The sequence below is a fragment of the Miniopterus schreibersii genome (genome assembly GCF_964146895.1).
Source record: "Miniopterus schreibersii genome assembly, chromosome: 9".
Taxonomy (NCBI): domain Eukaryota; kingdom Metazoa; phylum Chordata; class Mammalia; order Chiroptera; family Miniopteridae; genus Miniopterus; species Miniopterus schreibersii.
In genome coordinates, this window is record NC_138118.1 from 38,645,382 (window position 1) to 38,666,035 (window position 20,654).

Sequence of the window (20,654 nt, forward strand, 5' to 3'; positions counted from 1 at the left end):
AAAAGCACCTAAATCCTCATCGGTATAATTTCTAAGCCTTTCCTTTTTCCTTAATATTGGATATTTACCCATCTAACAGAATAGTCTTTAGATTGTTCTGTTGACACCTCTCCCTAGGAATTCTTTCTTTTCTTCTTCTTTTGAGTCCACAGGCAAATAACTCACAAGTTAAGTGACTTGTTCAATGTTACACTATTAGAATGGCCTAAATGATTAAACAAGTCACCAGGTGAAGACTCCACTTCTTTGTATTAAATTAAAACTGACTCTCTTGAATGCAAGAATTCCTCTCTCTAGGAGGAGAAATGTTGCAAGTCATATTAAGGGACTTGTATCCAGAATACATTACAAATTCTTAAGATTCAACAATAAGAAGACAACCCAATTTTAAAATAAGGACCTGAACAAACATTTTCCTCCAAAAGGAATACAAATAGCCAATGAACACATGAAAAGATGCTTAGCATCATTAGTCATAATGAGATACGATTTTAAACTCCAGGATGATAATGGAAAAGACAACTATTGCCACAGATATGAAGAAATCAGAACCCTCACATATTTCTGATCAGAATATAAAAATGATGCAGCCACTTTGGAAAACAGTTTGACAGTTCCTTAAAATGTTAAACACAGGATTATCATACAACGCAAAACTGCACTCCTAGGTATATACCCACGAGAAATAAACTATACTTAAATGTTCACAGAAGCATAATTTATAATATCCAAAATATGGAAACAAACCAAATGTCCACCAACTGACAATAAAATGCAATATATCCATACACTGGAATAATACTTGCCATATAAAGGAATGAAGTATTGATACATAATACAGCATAGATGAGTCTTAAAAATCTTATGCTTAAGTGAAAAAAGAGCATGAATTGTATGATTCCATTTATATGAAATGTCCAGAATAGGAAATCCATAGAGACAAAAAGTTGTTGCCAGGGGCTTCGAGAGATGGGAATGGGGAGTGACTACTAACAGGTAGAGTTTTTTGGGAGGTTGATTAATCTGTTCTAAAATTAGTAATGATGGTTGCACAACTCTATAAATATACTAAAGACCACTGATTGTACCATTTAAAATTAGAGTAAATTGTATGGTGTGTGTGAATTATATCTCAAAAAAGATGTTATTTTTAAAACTAGAAAAAATAACATAAAGCTGAAATGTTTTCTGTTTGTTCTAAAAGTATACTTCCTTTCCTTTATGTTTCTTATGCAACACTAAAAGTTAAAAAAAAATAAAAGACACATGGCTGACTCTTTGCAGACTGGCTCAGGCAAACAAGTTCTAACTCACTGAGCATAAACTCTGCATTAGTCTTCATGTTTTGCTGAAGAAAGAAAAAGATGGTGAGGAGTAGAGGGAGAGGTTAATACTTGATTTTCCCAAAGGCACATACTTTTGATTAGTCTAGCTCTAGTTATTATGAATTTATTCATAGGCCAACATTGGCCCTGTTAGTATCAACAGGATTTTTTTTTAAATTCTAAGGTTCTGGATATTTTCTCATCTAAGTCACTTTAACATCATTTTCTAGGTACCTATTACCTATCATATGCTGTGTCAGTGCTTAAAAGACATTCAGATTTAAAAAGAACCTCATGGGCTAAAGCAAAAACAAAATATTATGAAAGTCAAGCCAAAATCAAATACTGAGGGGAAAAAAACAGTCCATGCAGAACTCCATACCCAGCAAAAATATATTTCAAAATGGAGGTTTCAGACAAACAAAACAGCAGACCTACATTATAAGAAATGTTCAAAGCCACCCTGGCAGGTTTTGCTCAGTGGTTAGAGCATCGACCCGCAGACGGAAGGGTCCCAGGCTTGATCCTGGGCCGGGGAGGGGAGCAAGTGGAGGCAACCAATCAATGTGTCTCTTTTACAGTGATGTTTCTGTCTCTCGATGCTTCTCTCTCTCTCTCTCTCCCCCCCTCTCTCTCTCTTCCACTGTCTCTGAAAAGTAATGGGAAAAAAAAAAATGTTCAAAGCCTTCCTTTGGCCAGAGGAAACTACTACATCAAAGCCTGGATGTGCACAAAGGGATGGGAAAGTGTTTGAAAAGGTATATGTTAAAGTACATATAAGTGACTTTTCTCATTTTTAAATTTCATGTGTGTATATATATATGTGTATATATTATATACACACACATATATAAATATGTATATATAAATATGTATATATGTATATATAAATGTATACATGTACATATTTATATACAAATATGTATATATGTATACATGTACATATTTATATACAAGTATGTATATATATGTATATATATGTATATATAAATATGCATAAGTCATAATGTAGAAATAAAACGTGACAAGAATAGTACGAAAGAGGAAGAAAATAAAAGTATACTTTTGTAATGTCATATTATACATGAAAGTAGACTGTGATAAATTGAAGAGGTGTATTTTAAAACAAGGAGAAAAACTTTCTGACCATGAGTTAGGCAAAGGTGTGTTTTTGGGGGGGGGGGGGACAAAAAGCACAAGTTATAAAAGAAAAAAAGAAAATTTGGATTTCATCAAAATTTAAAACTTTTGCTCTTCAAAATTATTATTAAGGAAAGGAAAGCCACAGACTGAGAAAAAAACATTTGCAAAATGTGACTGACAAGGAGCTTATATATAGAATATGTACAGAATTCTTACAATTTAGTAAGGCGAACAACCAAATTCATAAAGAATATGAGCAAAACATTTTAAGACACTTCACAAAAGATACGAAGAGCAAACAGGAATATGGAAATATACTCAACATTATTAGTTGCTAAGGAATTGCAAATAAAACCACGATGATACACCATTTCTCCTCTACTATAATACCTAAAATCAAAGACTGACAAAAACTGAAGTCTCAGTGAGAATGTGAAGCAACTATAATGCTTAAGTAATAAAAACAAGAGCTGTATCACATGTTCACTGCACCTCTGTTCAGCCATTTGGTTTGAAAACAAACCAAATGTTCAACTGGGTGAATGAATAAGCAAATTAATGGTATATCCATAAATGTAATATTACTCAACATTAAAAAGGAACAAACCACTTAAACATGCAACATCAATGAGGGGTTGGGGGACAACTCTAATATAATCTAGATGTAGGAAGTATTCATAAAAGTGATCTCAGTGCTAAAGGAATTAAGAGAAATCACTTCTGGATTAGACTAATGAAGGGTGTTAGATGACACCTGAACTATAGTTGGAAACAGGATTGGCTAATTGAGTCAAGGGCATAAACTAAGGTACAGGGGCTTACAATTCCAGGTTTTTAAAACAGTAAGGAGTCTAGAGCCATAGATACAGGGAACAAGCTGATGGCTACCAAGTGGGGTGGGGGGGGCAGGTTGGAGGGATGGGGGAAACATTTTTTTTTTAAATATATCTTTATTGATTTTAGAGAGAGGAAAGGAGAGGGAGAGAGAGACAGAAACATCAATGATGAGAGAGTCATTGATCGGCTGCAGCCCACAACCCGAGCATGTGCCCTGACCGGGAATCGAACCCTGATCGCCTGGATCCTAGGTTGATGCTTAACCGCTGAGCCACGCCCGGCCGGGTGGGGAAAAATTTTTTTAAAAACACACAAAAATACCTAAAGTATAATTTATCTTATTCACTGTTATCCTGTTAAATTGCTCTACAGCTGACATGGCAGTAATTTCAGAGATCAGTGATTCAGACTTCTTGAGCAAAGGACTTTAAGAAGGTTACACAATTAAAATTTCCAAAGTTTTTATTATCAAAATAAAACTAAGATATAGCAACAGGCCTCCATGGAGTAGTCAAATTAATGATTCTTGAACTATGAAGGGATGTCAGTCCCACCATCAATGTTTCATTCATGAATACCAGTAATTGGGAATTTATCAACCAATAAAACCAACCAACATTCTAAGAATGAAGAATAATAATCTCATTTTAAGTAGCATATGCAGGGGTGAAGGGATTGAGCAAAAAAGAAGAAAAAAACCTCATGGGCACAGACAACAATGTGATGGTTGCGGGGGGAGGGGGGAGGTGGTAGAGGGTATGGGGAGATAAATGTCCATGGACAGAGACTTGACTGGTGGTGGTGAACACACAAAATAGTCAGTGTACAGATGATGTGTTATAGAACTGTGAATCTGAAACCTATAGAATTTTGTTAACCAGTGTTACCCCAATAAATTCAATAAAAAGGAAAAAAAGTAGCATATGCAGTACGCTGCAACCCTTTTTTAAAAAAGCTGCCTTTGTTCACTGAAGTACTGCTTGTAACAGCAAGTACTAGAAACAATTCAAGTGTCCTTGTAAGGGACTGGTTCAATAAACTAGGAGGCAGCCATCCACACAATGGAATACTATGCAGTTCTAAAATAAAAGAATGAGGAAACTCTTCCTGTACCAACATGGAAAGGTCCCAGAACAACATACTGTAAGGACAAAAAGCAAGTTACAGAAAAGATTATATAATGTGCTGCCTTTTGTATAAAAGAGTAGGGAGGAAAATAAGAACATATATTCATATCTGCTTTTACTTAAACACTGTACTGATATACGAGACAACAACTGAGTGGCATAATAAGGGGCAGGGAGAAAAATCCTATTCACCCACATCAAGTGAATCTTTATCTTCTCCTCCTAAAAAAAAAAAGAAGAGAAAGAGAAAAAGAGAGAGAGAGAGAAAAAGACAAAGACAAAGAAAAAAATAGAAAGGAATCCAGTTTGTATTGTGATCAGCATATATAAGAAGAAGTAAGGGTAGTTTGGGTGAGTCTAGGGTGGGGAATCTTAAATGCCCAATTCAAGAATTTGATTCTATAAATATGTTTTATAGGAAATTGACACATTCAAAGTGGTACTTTAAGATTAAACCGAATACAAAAACAGGAGGGGCTTGAAGAGTGAAGGGCCAAAGCATGCAGATCCAACAGTAAGTCCATAAACTAGGGAATTCCAAACTAAATCAGAGTGGACTAGAGACCACTGCAAAAGAATCAACAGAACAAGCAATTTATAGGAAGTGGGGAGGGAGAAAAGATAAATATTACTAAAGTTCAGTCACTGGCTGCCTGGGAGAAACTACTACCTCTTAAAACACATGCACACATGCGCAAATCAAAAACTTCTTAAAACATAAACAAGATTAAAAGACAAGCTCATGAAAAATATTTGCTAAAGCCACACAAAAAAAAACCCACAAAGTTAATATCTCTAATACAAAAAAAAAAAAAAAAAATCTTACAAATTAGTAACAAACAAAACCCAAGAAATAAGAACCAAAAGTAGATGAAAATAAATTCAGCATTATTAGATATTAAATAAATGCAATGGATAACTGACAACTCCACTAATAGTGGGTCTAAGGAAATGTGTACTCCCACACTTGGAAAATACAAGTTGATAAAAGCCTTCTGAAGATGAAGTATATCAAAACTACAAATGTGCATACCATTTTTGCCCCAACAATTCTATGCCTGGGAAATCCAACCTAGAGGATATTATGGGACAAATACACACAAAATTGGCAATAGATACATATAGCAAACAAACAAACAAAACTAAGAGTAATAAAATGGGCTTGGCCAAACAAGTTATGATACATCAATACAATGGAATACAAAAAGCCAATAAAAAGAATATACTATGGACTACATGGTACAAAATAGCATTGTAGTATGTTCCCATTTATGTAAAATCTTATGCCCCTATGTATATATGCATAGAAAAGTCTAGAAGACTGTTCATCAAAATATCAAGGGTGATCATCTCAAATGGTTAGACTCAAGGGGACCTTAATCTCTTACACTTTTCTATACTAACTGAAAATTTCTATGAGCCTCTATTATCTTTGTAAACAGGCGAAAAATAATGAGCAACATTTGAAAAAAATGACTCCAAGAGAGGTGAAATAATTAATTTAATGTTGGGTAAATTAAGTTTGGAATAAAATATCTCAGTAAAAGTACCCCTATGCAACTGAAAGTGAAGAAACAGAAAAGTGAGTCAGCATGCAGCCCATTAACTATTTTCAGTTCATCTCACTACCATTTTCTTTTCCATTTTATAAAAATTCCAGTTTTTAACCTAAATTTTATTCTCTATTCTACATTCATTTTCCAAATATATTAAGAACACAAGATTCTCCCACAATTTAGATGTGCCCAGTTTAGAAATTTAAGAAACAAAAATCACTGCAAACAAGTAATACTTCTGATTCCAGTTTGATAATTTTGTTTCTAACACCTACTTAAAACTTACAGATATCTATACATATGAAACAAAGCCAACCAAAAACAAAATAACAAAAACATAAGTGATGTTTATACAAAAAGTACACAATAAGAGAAAAAATTAAAATCTTAAATATTGAATGTTAAGCAACATTAACTGTTAACTGGTTTTGAGAAAAAGCTATAATTTTTCAGTTATGAAATAAAAGCTTGAAATTCTGTCTGCTCAGAAAATTATCACAAAAAAACCCAAATCATTTACCTTGATCAGTACACAACAGAGTACAAATATGAACACTAAATCTGAACTTATTCTATACATACCAGAAGTGATTCCCAGCATCCTTGACTCATTCCAGTAAAGAAGCTAGAAGAAGGTTCTTAAATTCTCCCATTATAAATCAAAGTGATTATTTTCCCCATTGTAGAGTATATGTGAACCAAAATAGCAAATAAGTTTAGAAACACAACTGATATCTCTGCAAAGGTTGATTTGAAATAACCCGTGGAGAAAAATGCTATTTCAATTAATTCAAACACTAATAAATACACTTTGGAATTTATCCTCTAGGAGCTTACAATCTAGAAGGAAAAACACAAATGTAGCCAGCCAAGTAATTAGAATATTAAATAGAATTTTTTAAAGCTCCAAAACAAAGAAAAAACAAAGTACTGTAAGAATATAAGAAAAGGAATGAACTTTTTCTAGATGAATGGAGAAAGGTCACAAGATGATGGAGTAGAAATTGAGTTGGGTTTTGTATGCAAAACTGGAAGCAGAGAAGAGGAGAAAAGGGCATTTCAAGCTAAAAGAACAACAAGAGTAAAATTATATAGAAATAAAAGTGCCTTTAAAAATAGAATTCTGATAGAATGGGGCCAGATCATAAAAGGCACTACCTGATGATGCATTAAAAAGCTTAACTTAATTCTATATACTGAAAGTGACACAATCTAATCAAGATTTTAAGAAAATTCTAATAAAGAATAAATTAGGAATAAAAGAATAAATGAATAAGAATGAAAAGAGTAACAAAAGTGTGATAAATAAATAAAAAAAGGACCTGAACTAAAATGCTAAAAATGGAAATGGGATAAATAACTAGTGTTAGAACAAAAATGTGGTAAGGACTGAGTAGATGTAAATGTCAGGTAAGGTTTGGTCAGAAAAAGGGCCAAAGCATAAGGCCATCTTGAAAATGAAAAGAGTGATTAAAGGTATGGTGACTTACAGAGAGTTCACCTAAATTTCCAGCCTGCCTGAGTGTTTCTGCATTTATTCTAGTATCTTATATTTTTGACACTTTTAAAAAGCACTTTAAGAATTCCATTCATCTAAGGATAGTTATGACTTATTTCTATTAAGTACATATTAAATCAGTAGCATTTTATGAGTTTTAGGGAGTTTTTAAAAAAAAAAATTCTGGAATGTCTTCATTTTGTGTATTTTAGAACACTAGTTTTTAGGACAAAACACTAAATAATGCATGACAGAGGCACCCCATATCATATACAAGTGAATACTAATAAATTTACTTATTTACATCTAGGGTCCACCCATCTTTAGATTCTCAGGGTCTTAATATTTTTCCATAATGGAGACTCTGTTGCTTCTTGGTGGAAGAGAACTTCCACAGGTTCAGAGAGAGAACCAATTATATATAACAATTAATTGTATTAACTGTACGTGATATGACTTGACTTCAGATCAAGATATCTTATTGCAAAGCAACCCTCAATAACTAAGAGTAATTAATGTCTTTAAGAAATGTTTTTAGCTTCATACTCATAAAAGCCATGAATTAGTACAGACAAAATGAGCTGAAAGAATCTTTAGAAGAATTTGGTTTTCTAAACTCTCAAAATGCTGCAATGATGGCCAGAAAAACAGAAATCAATACATAAATATCCAAATGGGTTGAATTTTAGCAAAACAAATTATTATGTGAGATGGTCAGTTCCCTTGAATGCTAGATGAGGTCCACTAGATACAACACAGTATCAAGAGCATGTATTTTAGAATCAGTCAGCACTTAACTTTTTAGAGTTTCCATTTCCCAATTTATCAATAGAAATGTTTCCAACTACCACATGGGTTTTGGGTCTGAAAGTATGTTAAGTATTTATCAATGCTTAGCACAGAGTAAAACCCAACTTAATACCATTTCCTTCCTTTCCTAAACAGCCCCTCTCTTCAGTACACCCTCACATTACAGAGCTGATCAGCAAAATTATGTGACTTCCTACTTCCCAACACTCAAGTAGCAAGAAAAATATAGTAAACTGGTTATGTAGGGGTGGGGAAGTAAAGCTGAGAAGGGACTGATTAAACCAAAAGTATGAGGGTGATTAAGGACGGCAGCAGACTGAATGGAAGCTACACTGACACTCTCCCAGGACCAAACTGAAATTACAACTAAAATATAGAAAAACCATCCTGAATAACCAGCAGAAACTAAAGACGAGCTGGAGAGCACCTTCATAACCAAGGAGGAAAAGTGGAGACCACACAGAGACTGGTAGGAAGTGCACAGGAGCCAGAGGGCTTACTGGGCTCCCACAGGCAGCATCTGGAGGTCCAGAGGGATATCTCAGCTGTGGGGGGTTTCCATTGAGGAATCTGGGGCCTAAACCCCAGGCTGGGCTTCCCAGCCAAGAGCACCAGAACTGAGAAAGGTGCCCACATAACATCTGGCTGTGAAAAGCAGCCGGGTGTCTGCCTGCCAGGGAGAGATGGCTGGAAATGCAGGGACCCTCTTAAAGAGCCAACACACAAAGTTCCATATGCAGCCACTCACCTTGGGCTTCAGCAGAGGGCGGGGCAGAGTGGACTGGAGCTGTGTGAGGAGAATCTAGGGTTGTGGGCTCTGGAAATAGAGCTCAGAGGGACCGCTTTGAGTTCCTGTGCCAAGTCAGAGGCAGACATATACCTTCCAAGCAGTGTTTGCCTAAGGGGGAAGCAACTGCTCCACCCTGCTGGAAAACCTCTCACCCTACCCCATGGAGTTGCTACAGCCTGAGGCTCATTAAGAGAATCAGATTAATCAACCAGCAGGCAGACTTCAGAGTGCTTTGAGTCTTTGCCTGATCTGCTTCTGCACTTGAACCTTGGAAAAGCAGACTTTGGTGTGCATCTTGGTCTTGTGCAAATGCACTGAAGCCTCAGCGGAGGGAACCTCAAGTCCTGGGTTGTTGATAGCTCCAAACACGATACTCAAGACCAGTCACAAGCAGTACCTGACACTGGCCTGCACCAGAGACCTTCCAAAAAGACTGAGAATCCTAGCAGACCTACATAATACATAGAAACAAACCCAAACAGGCAGCCAAAATGGGGAGACAAAAAAGTCCCAAATGAAAGTACAAGAGAAGTCTCCAGAGAAAGAGCTAACTGAAATGGAGATAAGCAATCTATCAGATATAGAGTTCAGAATACTGATTGTAAGGATCAACTGCATCCTTGCAAAAGATATGGAAACTAAGAAGGAAATTAAGAATGACATAGCAGAAATAAAGAATGCATTGGAAGGAATAAACAGCAGATTAGAGGAAGCTGAGGATCAGATCCGTGAATTAGAAGACAGGGTAGAAAAAAAAAAAATCACTCAATCAGAGATCCAAAAAGAAAAAGCAATTAAAAAACAGGAGGACAATCTAAGGGAGCTGTGGGATAACAAGCAACATAACAATATTTGCATCACAGAAGTGTCTGAGGAGGTCAAAAATAAGCAAGGGGTAGAGAACCTGTTTGAGGAAATAATGGCAGAAAACTTCCCTAACCTGGTCAAGGAAAAAGTCACACAAGTTCAGGAGGCACAGACAGTCAGTCCCAAGCAAGAAGAATCCAAAGAGGCCCACGCCCAGACACATCATAATTAAAATGCAAAAAATTAAAGACAGAAAGAATCTTAAAGGTAGCAAGAGAAGAAAAGCAATCTGTTACCTACAAAGGAGCTCCCATAAGGCTGTATGTCAGCTGACTTATCAGAAACTCTACAGGCCAGAAGGGAATGGCATGAAGTATTCAAGGTAATGCAAAACAAGGATTAGAAGCCAAGACTACTCTATCCTGCGAGGCTATCATTCAGAACAGATGGTGAAATAAAGAGCTTCCCAGACAAAAAAAGACTAAAGGAGTTTATCACCACCAAACCAGCATTTCAGGAAATGTTAAAGGGACTGCTGTAATTAGAACAAAAAATGTTAAAGGAACTGCTGTAAAAAAAAGGAGAGAAACATAAGCATAAAGAATTAAAATGGCAATAAGTAAGGACCTATCAATAATAATGTTAAGGGCTTTAAGGGAGAGATCAACAGCAATACAGTCATAGTCAAGGATTTGAACAGCCCACTAACTTCACTGAATAGATCTTCCAGACAAAAAGTCAACACAGATAGAGTGACTAAATGGTACACTAGATCAGATGGATTTGGGGTGGAATATTTCACCCCAAAGCTGCAGAATATATATTCCTCTCAAGTGCACATGGTCGTTCTCAAAGATAGACCACATGTTAGGACACAAAACAGGTCTCTACAAGTTCAAGAAGATTGATATCATATGAAGCATCTCAGATCACAAGGGCATGAAATCAGAAATCAATTACAGTAAAAACACTCAAAAACATTCAAACACATGTAGGCTACACAGCATGTTATTAAACAGTGAATGGGTTACCAATAAGATCAAGAAAGAAATCAAAAACTTCCTGGAAACAAATGAAAATGTACACACAACAACCCAAAATCTATGGGACACAGCAAAAGCAGTCCTGAGAGGGAAGTTCATAGTGCTGCAGGCTTACCTCAAAAAGCAAGGAAAATTTTTAGTAAACTAACCCTTCAACTCAAAGAATCAGAAAGCTCCCCTGTGAAGCTGTCCAGACCAGGGCTTTTGTTTGCTGGGAGTTGTTTTATTACTGCTTGAATTTCATCAGTTATTAGCCTACTCAGGTTTTCTGATTCTTCCTGATTCAGTTTTACATGATCTCACTCATATGTGGAATCTAATAAACAAAATAGACTAAGGAACAAAATAGATCCAGAGACACAGAAGCATGGAACAGACTGATGAATCTCAGTGGGAAGGAGGGGGGGGAGGAGGTGGGAAGAGATTAATCAATGAACTTATATGCATATACCATGGACACAGATGATAGTGTGGTGAAGGCATGGGGTGGGGGGGCGATGCGGGTTGGAGGGGATCAATGGGGGAAAAAAGGTGGGATATCTGTAATACTTTCAACAGTAACGATAAATTTTTTAAAAAAGCATGAGCAGAGGACTGAAGAGTCAAATAAAGGCAAAGAGCAGGTTAGAACGTAGATGTCAATAAAATGGAAAGGATTTATTCTAGGAACTAACACCAAGAAAAATATCAATACCATAGTTTCAATACTAATATTCTGAATGTGTATGCATTTCCTTAAAAATATTTACATTGGCAATTTATTAATATATAAGATCCATGTGGGCTGGAAAAAGATCCAATGCTTATTTCCTGCAGCATAACACTCGGTCTATATTAAATACTTATGTAATCCAGGCCCACATTAATATTTCATATGCTCGGTAAACTCCATCATCCCTTCATTTACCCATTCAACAATTATTGAGTCTACTTGTGTCAGACACTATGGTTACCACTAGGATTACAATGGTGGTCAAGCCCAGGCTGGCGTGGCTCAGCGGTTGAACATGGACCTAGGATCCAGGAGATAAGGGTTCGATTCCCGGTAAGGGCACATGCCCGGGTTTCGGGCTGCAGCCGATCAATGACTCTCTCATCATTGATGTTTCTGTTTCTGTCTCTCTCTCTCCCTCTCCCTTCCTCTCTCTGAAATCAATAAAGATATATTTAAAAAAAAAAAATGGTGGTCAAGACAATCTAATTGCCTTCATGGAGCTCCCAATCCAGTAATCTATTATTTAAACAATATGGGCCATCCACCACAATTACTAAATTCTAAAAGTAAATAAAACTTTTTGTATTAACCTGGGCAAGTGAGTTCAATTAATTGTTTCTAAACAGTAATTAATACATTTGCTATATTTAAAAATCTTAAGTTTTTCAATCAACCATTTTAGCTATCAACCATATAAATTCTGGGCCCCACATTTTAAGTAGGACATTCGACAAAATAGATATAATGTGGAAAATCTAAAAACTATACTTTATGAAAAATGTGGTTTTGGGCCAAGAAAAGAAAAGACTCAGAACTGACATGGCAACTGTCTTTACATTTTAAAGAGGTAGCATACAGGTTTGCTCTTTATCATTTCAAAGGGTTAAACTTGAAGCAATGGGTAGAACTGAAACGGAGCTGGATTTCTGTTTCAATATGAAGAATCTTAACAAGTCAAGCTATTCAACAGCATCTTAGCTGCATCAGATTTCTGTAATAGTCTACACTATTTCTATACATAAATTTTCCTTTAATTCTTGAAATGAAAACAACAGAAAAACCCCACAAGTATTTCCCTGTTACAGTTTAGGAAACTGGGTCTCCAAGGGTCTTGCTAAGACCCTGGACAAACCAAGACTAGAACTTGAGTCCTAGATCTAATGAAACAGGCTGTCTTCAAAGCAACATCTTCCCACCTCTAGATGTATTCAGGACACAACAAATGGCCAGCTGTCAGGAATGTTGGCCTGGATGGTCTAAAGCTTAATCCAAATGCAATCTTTTAAAATACTAGTGGTCAATACAAACACCATGAAAATATTTAATAAATGGTCCTCTAGATCACAAGCTTCAGGAAGGCAAGGGCCTTGTCTTTCTTTTTTTTAATCCTCACCCAAGGATATTTTTTCCATTGATTTTCAGAAAGAGAGAGAGGGACAGAAAGAGGGAGAGAGAAATAACACTGTGAGAGAGATACATCAATTGGTTGCCTCCCACACATGCCCTGACTGGGGCAGAGCCTGCAACCAGGTACATGCCCTTGGCCAGAATCGGACCCAGGACCATTCAGTCCGCAGGCCAACGCTCTAACCACTGAGCAAAACCGGCCAGGGCCCTTGTCCTTCTTCATTGCTGTATCCCAGTCCCTAGGACAGTATCTGGCATATAACATATGCTCAATAAATATGCTAAATATGAATAATCCTAATCACACATACCACTACTACATAATATAAACAAAACGTATAGTACTATTAGATAATTAAGGACCTTGTTAAAGTATCCAGCAACTAAAAAGCCTGACAAAAACAAAGTCCATTCTTAATACTGCATCATAAACTTAAAATCATGATCTAAAGTCCTGAAATTTAACCTAATCAGTTTTCAAAAACAAATTCAATTAAAAAAAAAAAGCAAACCTTTTGGCAAACCTAAAACATCTTAACTAAAAGTAAAATATATGATCTTACAAGATGTAAACAATAAATTTAATGAAATGACTTTACAGTGTTGACAGTCTTTGCTTAAACTTTAAAGCATCAATCAACTAGAATTTTGAGTGTGCCTGAACACTATAAGAATGAAGAGATGTATGCAGCTGTTTTGGTTTAAAGACAAATTCACACCTGTATCTCTACTCACATCACATCTTTACAAACATTTACTAGGCTGACACTTCAAAAATATCCGCTAATTTTACAGGTGCATATACTATACGGAGAGTCAAAATAACTCGTACATAGAGGTTCTCAGCATCCGTTTGGCATCACTGAAAAAAAATTAAGACCAATAGGAAAATCCCAATCAATGCAAATGTCATTTTGAAAAATCCTGAATTATGAGGCTTGGAATTTCCAGATATATTAAAGAATATAAGAGCATGCAAAACACTCAAAAGTTCTTTTTAATTCACTGTGCTTAACAGGTAAGTATATATCAACGCTCACATTTCTTTTGGAGAAACACAAGCAAGGCATAACAGCTATATGAAAGGCTTACTCCAATTTCGCTACATTAAATTATACCTTTTAAAGATTTGTTAACAAAGATCCTGATATTTAAAGGTCTATTTAACTTTAAAGTAAGTGTAAATAATAACTTAAAATAATAAACTTAACCTAATAATAAAATAACTTAGCCTAAGAATGTACTAAATCATTCACTTGGTTACACTGGACTAATCAACTAGATTACATTTACATATTATTAGCAACTGGGTGTCATCACAAACCAACAATGTTGTCATTTTTCTACTTTTTTAAATTATGACTTTGAAAGACTTCGTAAGAAACTATTCCACACAAAAATATCGCAAAGATTATCTTCGTATCTTCAGAATTTAGAACTATAAGCTTTTTTCACATATTAAGAGCATAAAAGTCACGAAAAGGCTGCTTTCCCATCGTTGACACATTTCCAATCTATATCTAACATCAAAACATGATTCAAATTCTCCTTTATAATATTTAACCCCTAAACTGCAGTCCATTCCTAAATCTCCAACAATGAAACCTCTTTAGAGAGTTTTCAAAAAAAATTATGACAAATTAACCAAGCTCTAGGTTTACCCAAATTAATTGTGCTGGAAAAACAGAGAGCACTTGAGAGAAATCTGTTCGTATATTAATGCAATAAGTTTAAAACTTTGAACTCTTCCTTAGAAACCTTCCCTTACCAGAGAGGAGAAAAGCTCTGTTGGACCTGTTGCTCTGTCCCTCCAAACCCCTAAAAGGTGTCATGGGCGCCAAAACGCCTTCTGATACTTGAAGCGCGTCCCAAGTTGGGTTTTCTAGTCTCAGGTGGTTCTAAAGAGCCCAATTACCACTTTCTCTGCCTCCGGGGATCTGGCCAGCCCAGCCCAAGACAAACTCACAGAACAGCCGACTCACCTGATCACGGGGCTGTAAGGGCTCCGGGAGCGACGCCAGCTGCTACTACTGTAAGGACTGGGAGACACGTCGCCGCCCCGCTCGTACGAGCTGTGGCGGCTGTAGCTGGGAGAGCGGCGGCGGCTGTAAGGGCTCGGGGAGCGCGGCAGTCGCCGCGAATAGGGGCTGCTGCCACCTCCTGCCGGGCTGGGGGACTTACGGCTCCTTAGGCTCTGCGAGGCCCTGTGAGACACCGGGCTGTCGTCCCGGCCTCCCAGGGGGCTCAGGGACCGCTGCCTTCGCCTGTAGGCCTTAGGCTCGGTCTTGTCCTCCCGGTAGGCCTTGGGCGGCTCCTTGTAGGCCGAAGGAGGTTCCTTGGACGACTTAGTCCGGCTCCGGCGAGCCTTCAGGTCTCGGTCCTTGCGGCTACTACTGCTGCTAGACGTGGCCGACGCGCTTTTCCGGCGGCCGCCACTGCTGCTGCTGCTGCCACTCTTGGTTGCCTCGGCCCGCTCCTCGCCACTGTGGCTGTGGCGGCTACGGGACTTAGAGGCCTCGCTGCTACCTCGCTGCCCATCCCGCCGCCGGTGCTCGCGGTGGCGCTCCTTGCTGCGGCCGCTACTGCGGCGGCGGTCCCGGCGAGGCCTGCGCCCCGACCCCTCCCCGCGCCTCTGGGTGCCGGAGGAGGAGGCCGGACTCCCACCGCTGCCCCCCGTTCCCCCGGCAGCCGTCGCCGCCGTTGCCGCGCTGCCCCCCCCCAGCAGCAGCCCCTGCTCGGACTGGGAGCTCACATCCTCGTATTCCACCAGCGGGGTCACACCCCCGCCGCTACTAGCACCGCCACCGCCGTCCTGCTGCGGCTGGGGCAGCGAGAAGACCCGACGCTTCTCCGCCTCCTGCCCGGCGCGGGGCCCGCGGCGCCGCTTCTGCCGCCCTCCTGGGCGCCTCTTGCCTCTCGCCAGCCGCTTGACCTCCAGAGGGGGGCCTGGGCTGAAGCAAGAGGAGGAGGCCGCAGCGGCGGCGGCGGCTGCGGCGGCGGCGGCCGTGCCGGGAGCAGCCAGGAAGAGCAGAGGCGGCGGGGGCGGCGGCGGTTGCAGGAGCTGCGGCTGCAGGAGCGGCAACAGCAGCGGCGGCTGCTGAGGGGACAGGAATCGCCTCCGCTTGCGGCGTTCCTCCAACTTCTTCTCCGCCCAGCTCAGGCCTCCGCCTCCCCCCAGCGCCGTGTCCGAGCTGCTCGGCATCGCCTAGAGCTCGCTGCGGAGCGCGGTGCGGGTGCGGCCTCCTCCCGGGTCAGATCCTGGCCATCTCTCCCGCCGGAAACGGGCCAGCGGAGACGGCGGAGGGACTCCGAGCACCAGGGCGGTCCGGAAGAGACGCCACGATAATCCGGGTCGGGACTCAGGTCCCTGGGTTCCAGGTCACAGCGGGGTACGCAGCGGCCTCCAGGCCTGAAGAAGCAGGAATCCGGGCGGCAAAGGTCCTGATCGTGCTAGTCGTCCTATCCTTAGCAGCAAAAACACCAGATGCACTGGGCGCTGACCTGCGGGGGAGTCCGGAGTCCTCCAAGTGCCCCCGGGGGTTGGGGAGCGGCCTTGGCCGAGCTCAGCTCTAGCAGCGCAACGCGGAAGTACCACCTCCGTCGCTGCTTCACTCCATCGCGCCCTGACGTAGGGTGCGAGTTCAGGGGAGGGGAGTGGGCGAGACAACAACACGCCTCCGCCACCGCCTCCTCCTCCTCAGCGTCGACGTCGTTTTCCAGGGGTGGTGGCGACACACGGCGGGCGCCCCGGAAATAGCTGTCTTGACAACTCCCGGCCTAGCGTCTCGCGCACTTCGCGGCCCGCAGGGACTGGCGGCGTGGCGAGGCGGAGGCGACCGGTCTGCGGCTCCCGGTTGGGGCCTGCGAGTGTGCTTAGCTGGGCAGGGGGCTGTTTCCGGGGAGATGGGGGCGGGGAAAGCGTTTCTGAGTCTGTGGCGGCGCGTTTGAGCCCTGACTTCTTCCTTCACCGGCTAGAGCAGAGGTGGCGAAGCGGCCCCTTTTCTCCGCACCCCCCCGTCCCACGAGGAGGCTCCTGGTGTGCGCAGGCGACCCCGACTCGCTCCTCCCCTTCCCTCTCCGCTCCTCTTCAGGAGGAGGGAGGGCAACGAGACTTGCTGGCTGGGCCCTAACCTTCACAACCCCTCCTCCACGCCTCGCTCTTTCGGCCTTTTCCCGGGGTCCTGACGCCAAGCCGGGAGCGCGCACGCAAGCCACGCTCCGAGAAGGCGGAAGGTGAATGGTGTTGGGGCAAAGGAGGCGGGAACGAAGTTGCCTCCCACCAGCGTGCTCGCTCCCGCTAGAGACGGGTGTTCTGACCGGAAGTAGTGTAACGTAGAAATCGTCACTTCCTGTGGAGGTGGGACTACTGTGGAGGAGGGTTAAAGGAAAGAGGCTTGGTGCGCCGCCCACTGCTGTCGCCTGAGACTTGCAGCGATAGCTTGCTCGCTATGCTCGCGTACGTCCTGCGCGCAATGCCGGCTCTGATTCTCCGCGGGCGCCTCACCGCCTTCCTGTTGAAAGGTCGCGGCGATAGACAAGAATCTGGAGACTTCGACAGGAATAATGCCGTTAATGGGCCTTTGGTCTCGGTAGTTACCCATCATCTACCCTCAGCCAGCCGCAGGATTGGAACGGCTGAGCACTCTGCCAAAGAGAGCGAAGGTGGCGTTAGCTTAAATTGTCTCACTTCCACGCAAGTTCGAGGCCCCATCTAACCTAAAAACACACTTGGAAATCACTGTGTCGAACTTTGATAACACTGAAATTTACTTTTTAAAAATGCCTTAAACTAATCCGGAGAGTAAGTGAAACGTCAAAAGGGACTACTGAAAAATATCAGAATTATTACCAGCGACCTTGAAGTCAAAACATCTTGCTAAAATGAGGGCTGCCCTCTTAGCACTTCACCCACTTTCTCCTTAATATCTAAATCTGTGGGGCTCTCAAAAGTAACCATTCAGGAACCTCACATCTCATTTCTTGTCTTACCAGACTTGCCTTTTATTTATAGATTGGACACTTAGGATAATTAGTTTAAAATCTAAATGGCACTGGGTTTTAATATGGTTCTTTGAAAAGCTAAGCAGTACATTCACAAATGGCTACATGTAGTCACCATTTGCAGATTTATTTATTCAGACCATTAGTTGGTTCTTAGTTCCTAAACATCTGGTATCTATCCATCATTCATACTTTAGTGTAAATAATTTTAATTGGCTTTACATCCACTAACACTATGTCAAACTGGAGTGATCTAAGCTAAGACCAGACTTAAATGAAAGAATGAATACAAAGGGTGTTTGTTGCTGGGGGAAAAATAAGTTTTTTGCTTTATCTAACAGGTCATATCAGCTATTCTTAAAAATGTGCTCTGAAATTAAAACCTTTTCAATGGATGGCATAGTCAAGACTTTTCATAATAATAATGTTATGATTTGTCTTTTTTCCTCTCATTCTTTCACAAATGTATAATGGAGTTTTCCAGAGAGAATATGACATGATATGACATCATCATTCTAATGCCTAATGGAATGTGTGCTTGTGTTCACATGTTTTCTAGAATGTTCTAGGTATTAGGTTTCTGAAGTATGTAAACATTTAGAATATCTGCATAATGCAATGAACCAATATTTTCCAAAGTACTAATGGATATTACAAAAACATGAGTAAAAGATTCATTCAAAATACAAGAAGACTGACGGGTTCTAATGTAACAGCACAAAAAGTTCATTGATATGATTTCAGTGTCCACTTTACAACTAACCTTTAAGAAACTACTGTGGAGTATTGGTGTAGTGTCAAAGAGTAAACATAATTACCTTGAATGGTTATTAAATCCCCCCCCTTTCCCAAAACATACTGTGTTTAAGTTCTTTTTTTTCAGCCCATTATTCTCCATCATAAGGAAGAATACTAAGCATATTATACTGTTAAAAGAGAAAAGCAAAGCTGAAATAATGGAACTTTTCAATTCAGTGATAAAAACAAGTTGTGGCTAGCATTTACTCAACACTGTATGTCAGTCTCTGTGCTAGGTGCTTTATATCTATTTTCTCATTTAATCTTCTCAACAGTGCCTACAAGCAAGGTGACCATAGTCCTGGGTGGTCCTGGTTTCTGCCTCTTGTTTAACCATAATTAATAGTATCCCCTTTCCAGTACATAGGTTTCCAAGTTTGGATATAAATTATCTGATCATCCTGCCTGTAAAAATTATTACCCCTATTTACAAATGAGAAAACTGAGGCATAGAGTGTCTTGCCCAAAGTACACTGCCAGTAAAAGTGGATCTGGGATCCTAAAACAAATCTGTCTAGCTTGGTAGTCCAGTCTTTTAAGAATTACAAGATGTTTAACAGTGATAACAGTGCTCCTGAAATTTATGTTGAACCCAACTATAAGAAATATTCCACAATTAAAAAAAATGAAAATTTATGATCAAATTTTAAAGTCCATTTTGCTAGTAAAACTGAAGTGATAGATGTCCCTCTCCCACACTCATCTTTGACACAGTCAGAGGCTCACACTTGCTATCAACCCTTTGCAGAAGAGCAATGTGGGGGGCTTAGGGGGCTTCTTACTGGCTCAATGAAGATGAAGGATACTTAGTTTTTATTTTTCAATTACAATTGCCATTCAATATTATTTTATATTAGTTTCAGGTATACAGCATAGTGGTTAGACAATTATATAATTTATGAGGTGATCTCCCTAGTAATTCTATTACCCATCTGGCACCATACATAGTTATTATGTACTTCAGATCCCTGTGACCACCAATTTGTATTACCAATTTTGTAACTACCAATTTGTATTTCTTAATCCCTTCACCTTTTTCACCCAGCCCTGCTCCCCCCCCCCCCCAATCTGGCAACCCTCAGTTTGTTCTCTGTATCTATGAGTCTTTCTGGGTTTTTTGTTCTTCTATTTTGTTCTTAAGATTTTGTTCTTTAGATTCCGTTTTGTTTGTTCATTTATCTTGTTCTTGAGGTTTTGTTCTTTACTTATATTCATATGGTTTGTCTCTGTCTGACTTATTTCATTTAGCATAGTTCCCTATAGGTCCATCCATGTTGTCACAAATGGTAAGATTTCATTCTTTTTCATGGCTGAGTAATATTTCATTGTATATATGTATTACATCTTCTTTATCCAGTCATCTATTGATGGGCACTTGGGTTGTTTCCATATCTTGGCTATTGTAAATGATGCTACAATAAACATAAAGTAAGGATACCAATTTATAGAACAGGAATGGTAGACTAAACTGCTAAAGGCCTTGCTAATATAGCTTCTCCCTGATCATAAGTAACAGAAAACTGGCTTTGCTGGGGGTATAAATGTGCCTAGCTAAAAACTACATCTCCTTGAAGATGAATGAAATGACCATTTTTTGCAGTTCTGGCCAACAAAACATAAATGGAAGTTTTTGGATGAGTCTTCTGGAGATGTGTCTTAAAATGGAAGACCAATTTAGCTGACCTGTGCCTTTTACCCTTCACCCTTACTTTTCTTTATATCTGAAACTCAAATGCAGTACTGGAGTTTCACCAGTCATCTGTGACTACAAAAGAACAAGCACACACTAAGGATAGC

At 39.9% G+C, this 20,654-nt stretch overlaps 1 protein-coding gene across 2 annotated transcripts in view; it reads right to left on the minus strand.

Moving 5' to 3' along the window:
* CDK13 (cyclin dependent kinase 13) overlaps positions 1-16,682 on the minus strand; it is a 124,944-nt gene extending 108,262 nt beyond the window's left edge. For both annotated transcript variants that reach the window (XM_081147513.1, XM_081147512.1), the window contains exon 1: positions 15,041-16,682. In XM_081147513.1, coding sequence (XP_081003639.1) covers positions 15,041-16,260 — 1,220 coding nt within the window. In that variant the 5' untranslated portion in view covers positions 16,261-16,682. The remainder of the gene's footprint in view (positions 1-15,040) is intronic.
* Positions 16,683-20,654: the final 3,972 nt, after the last annotated feature.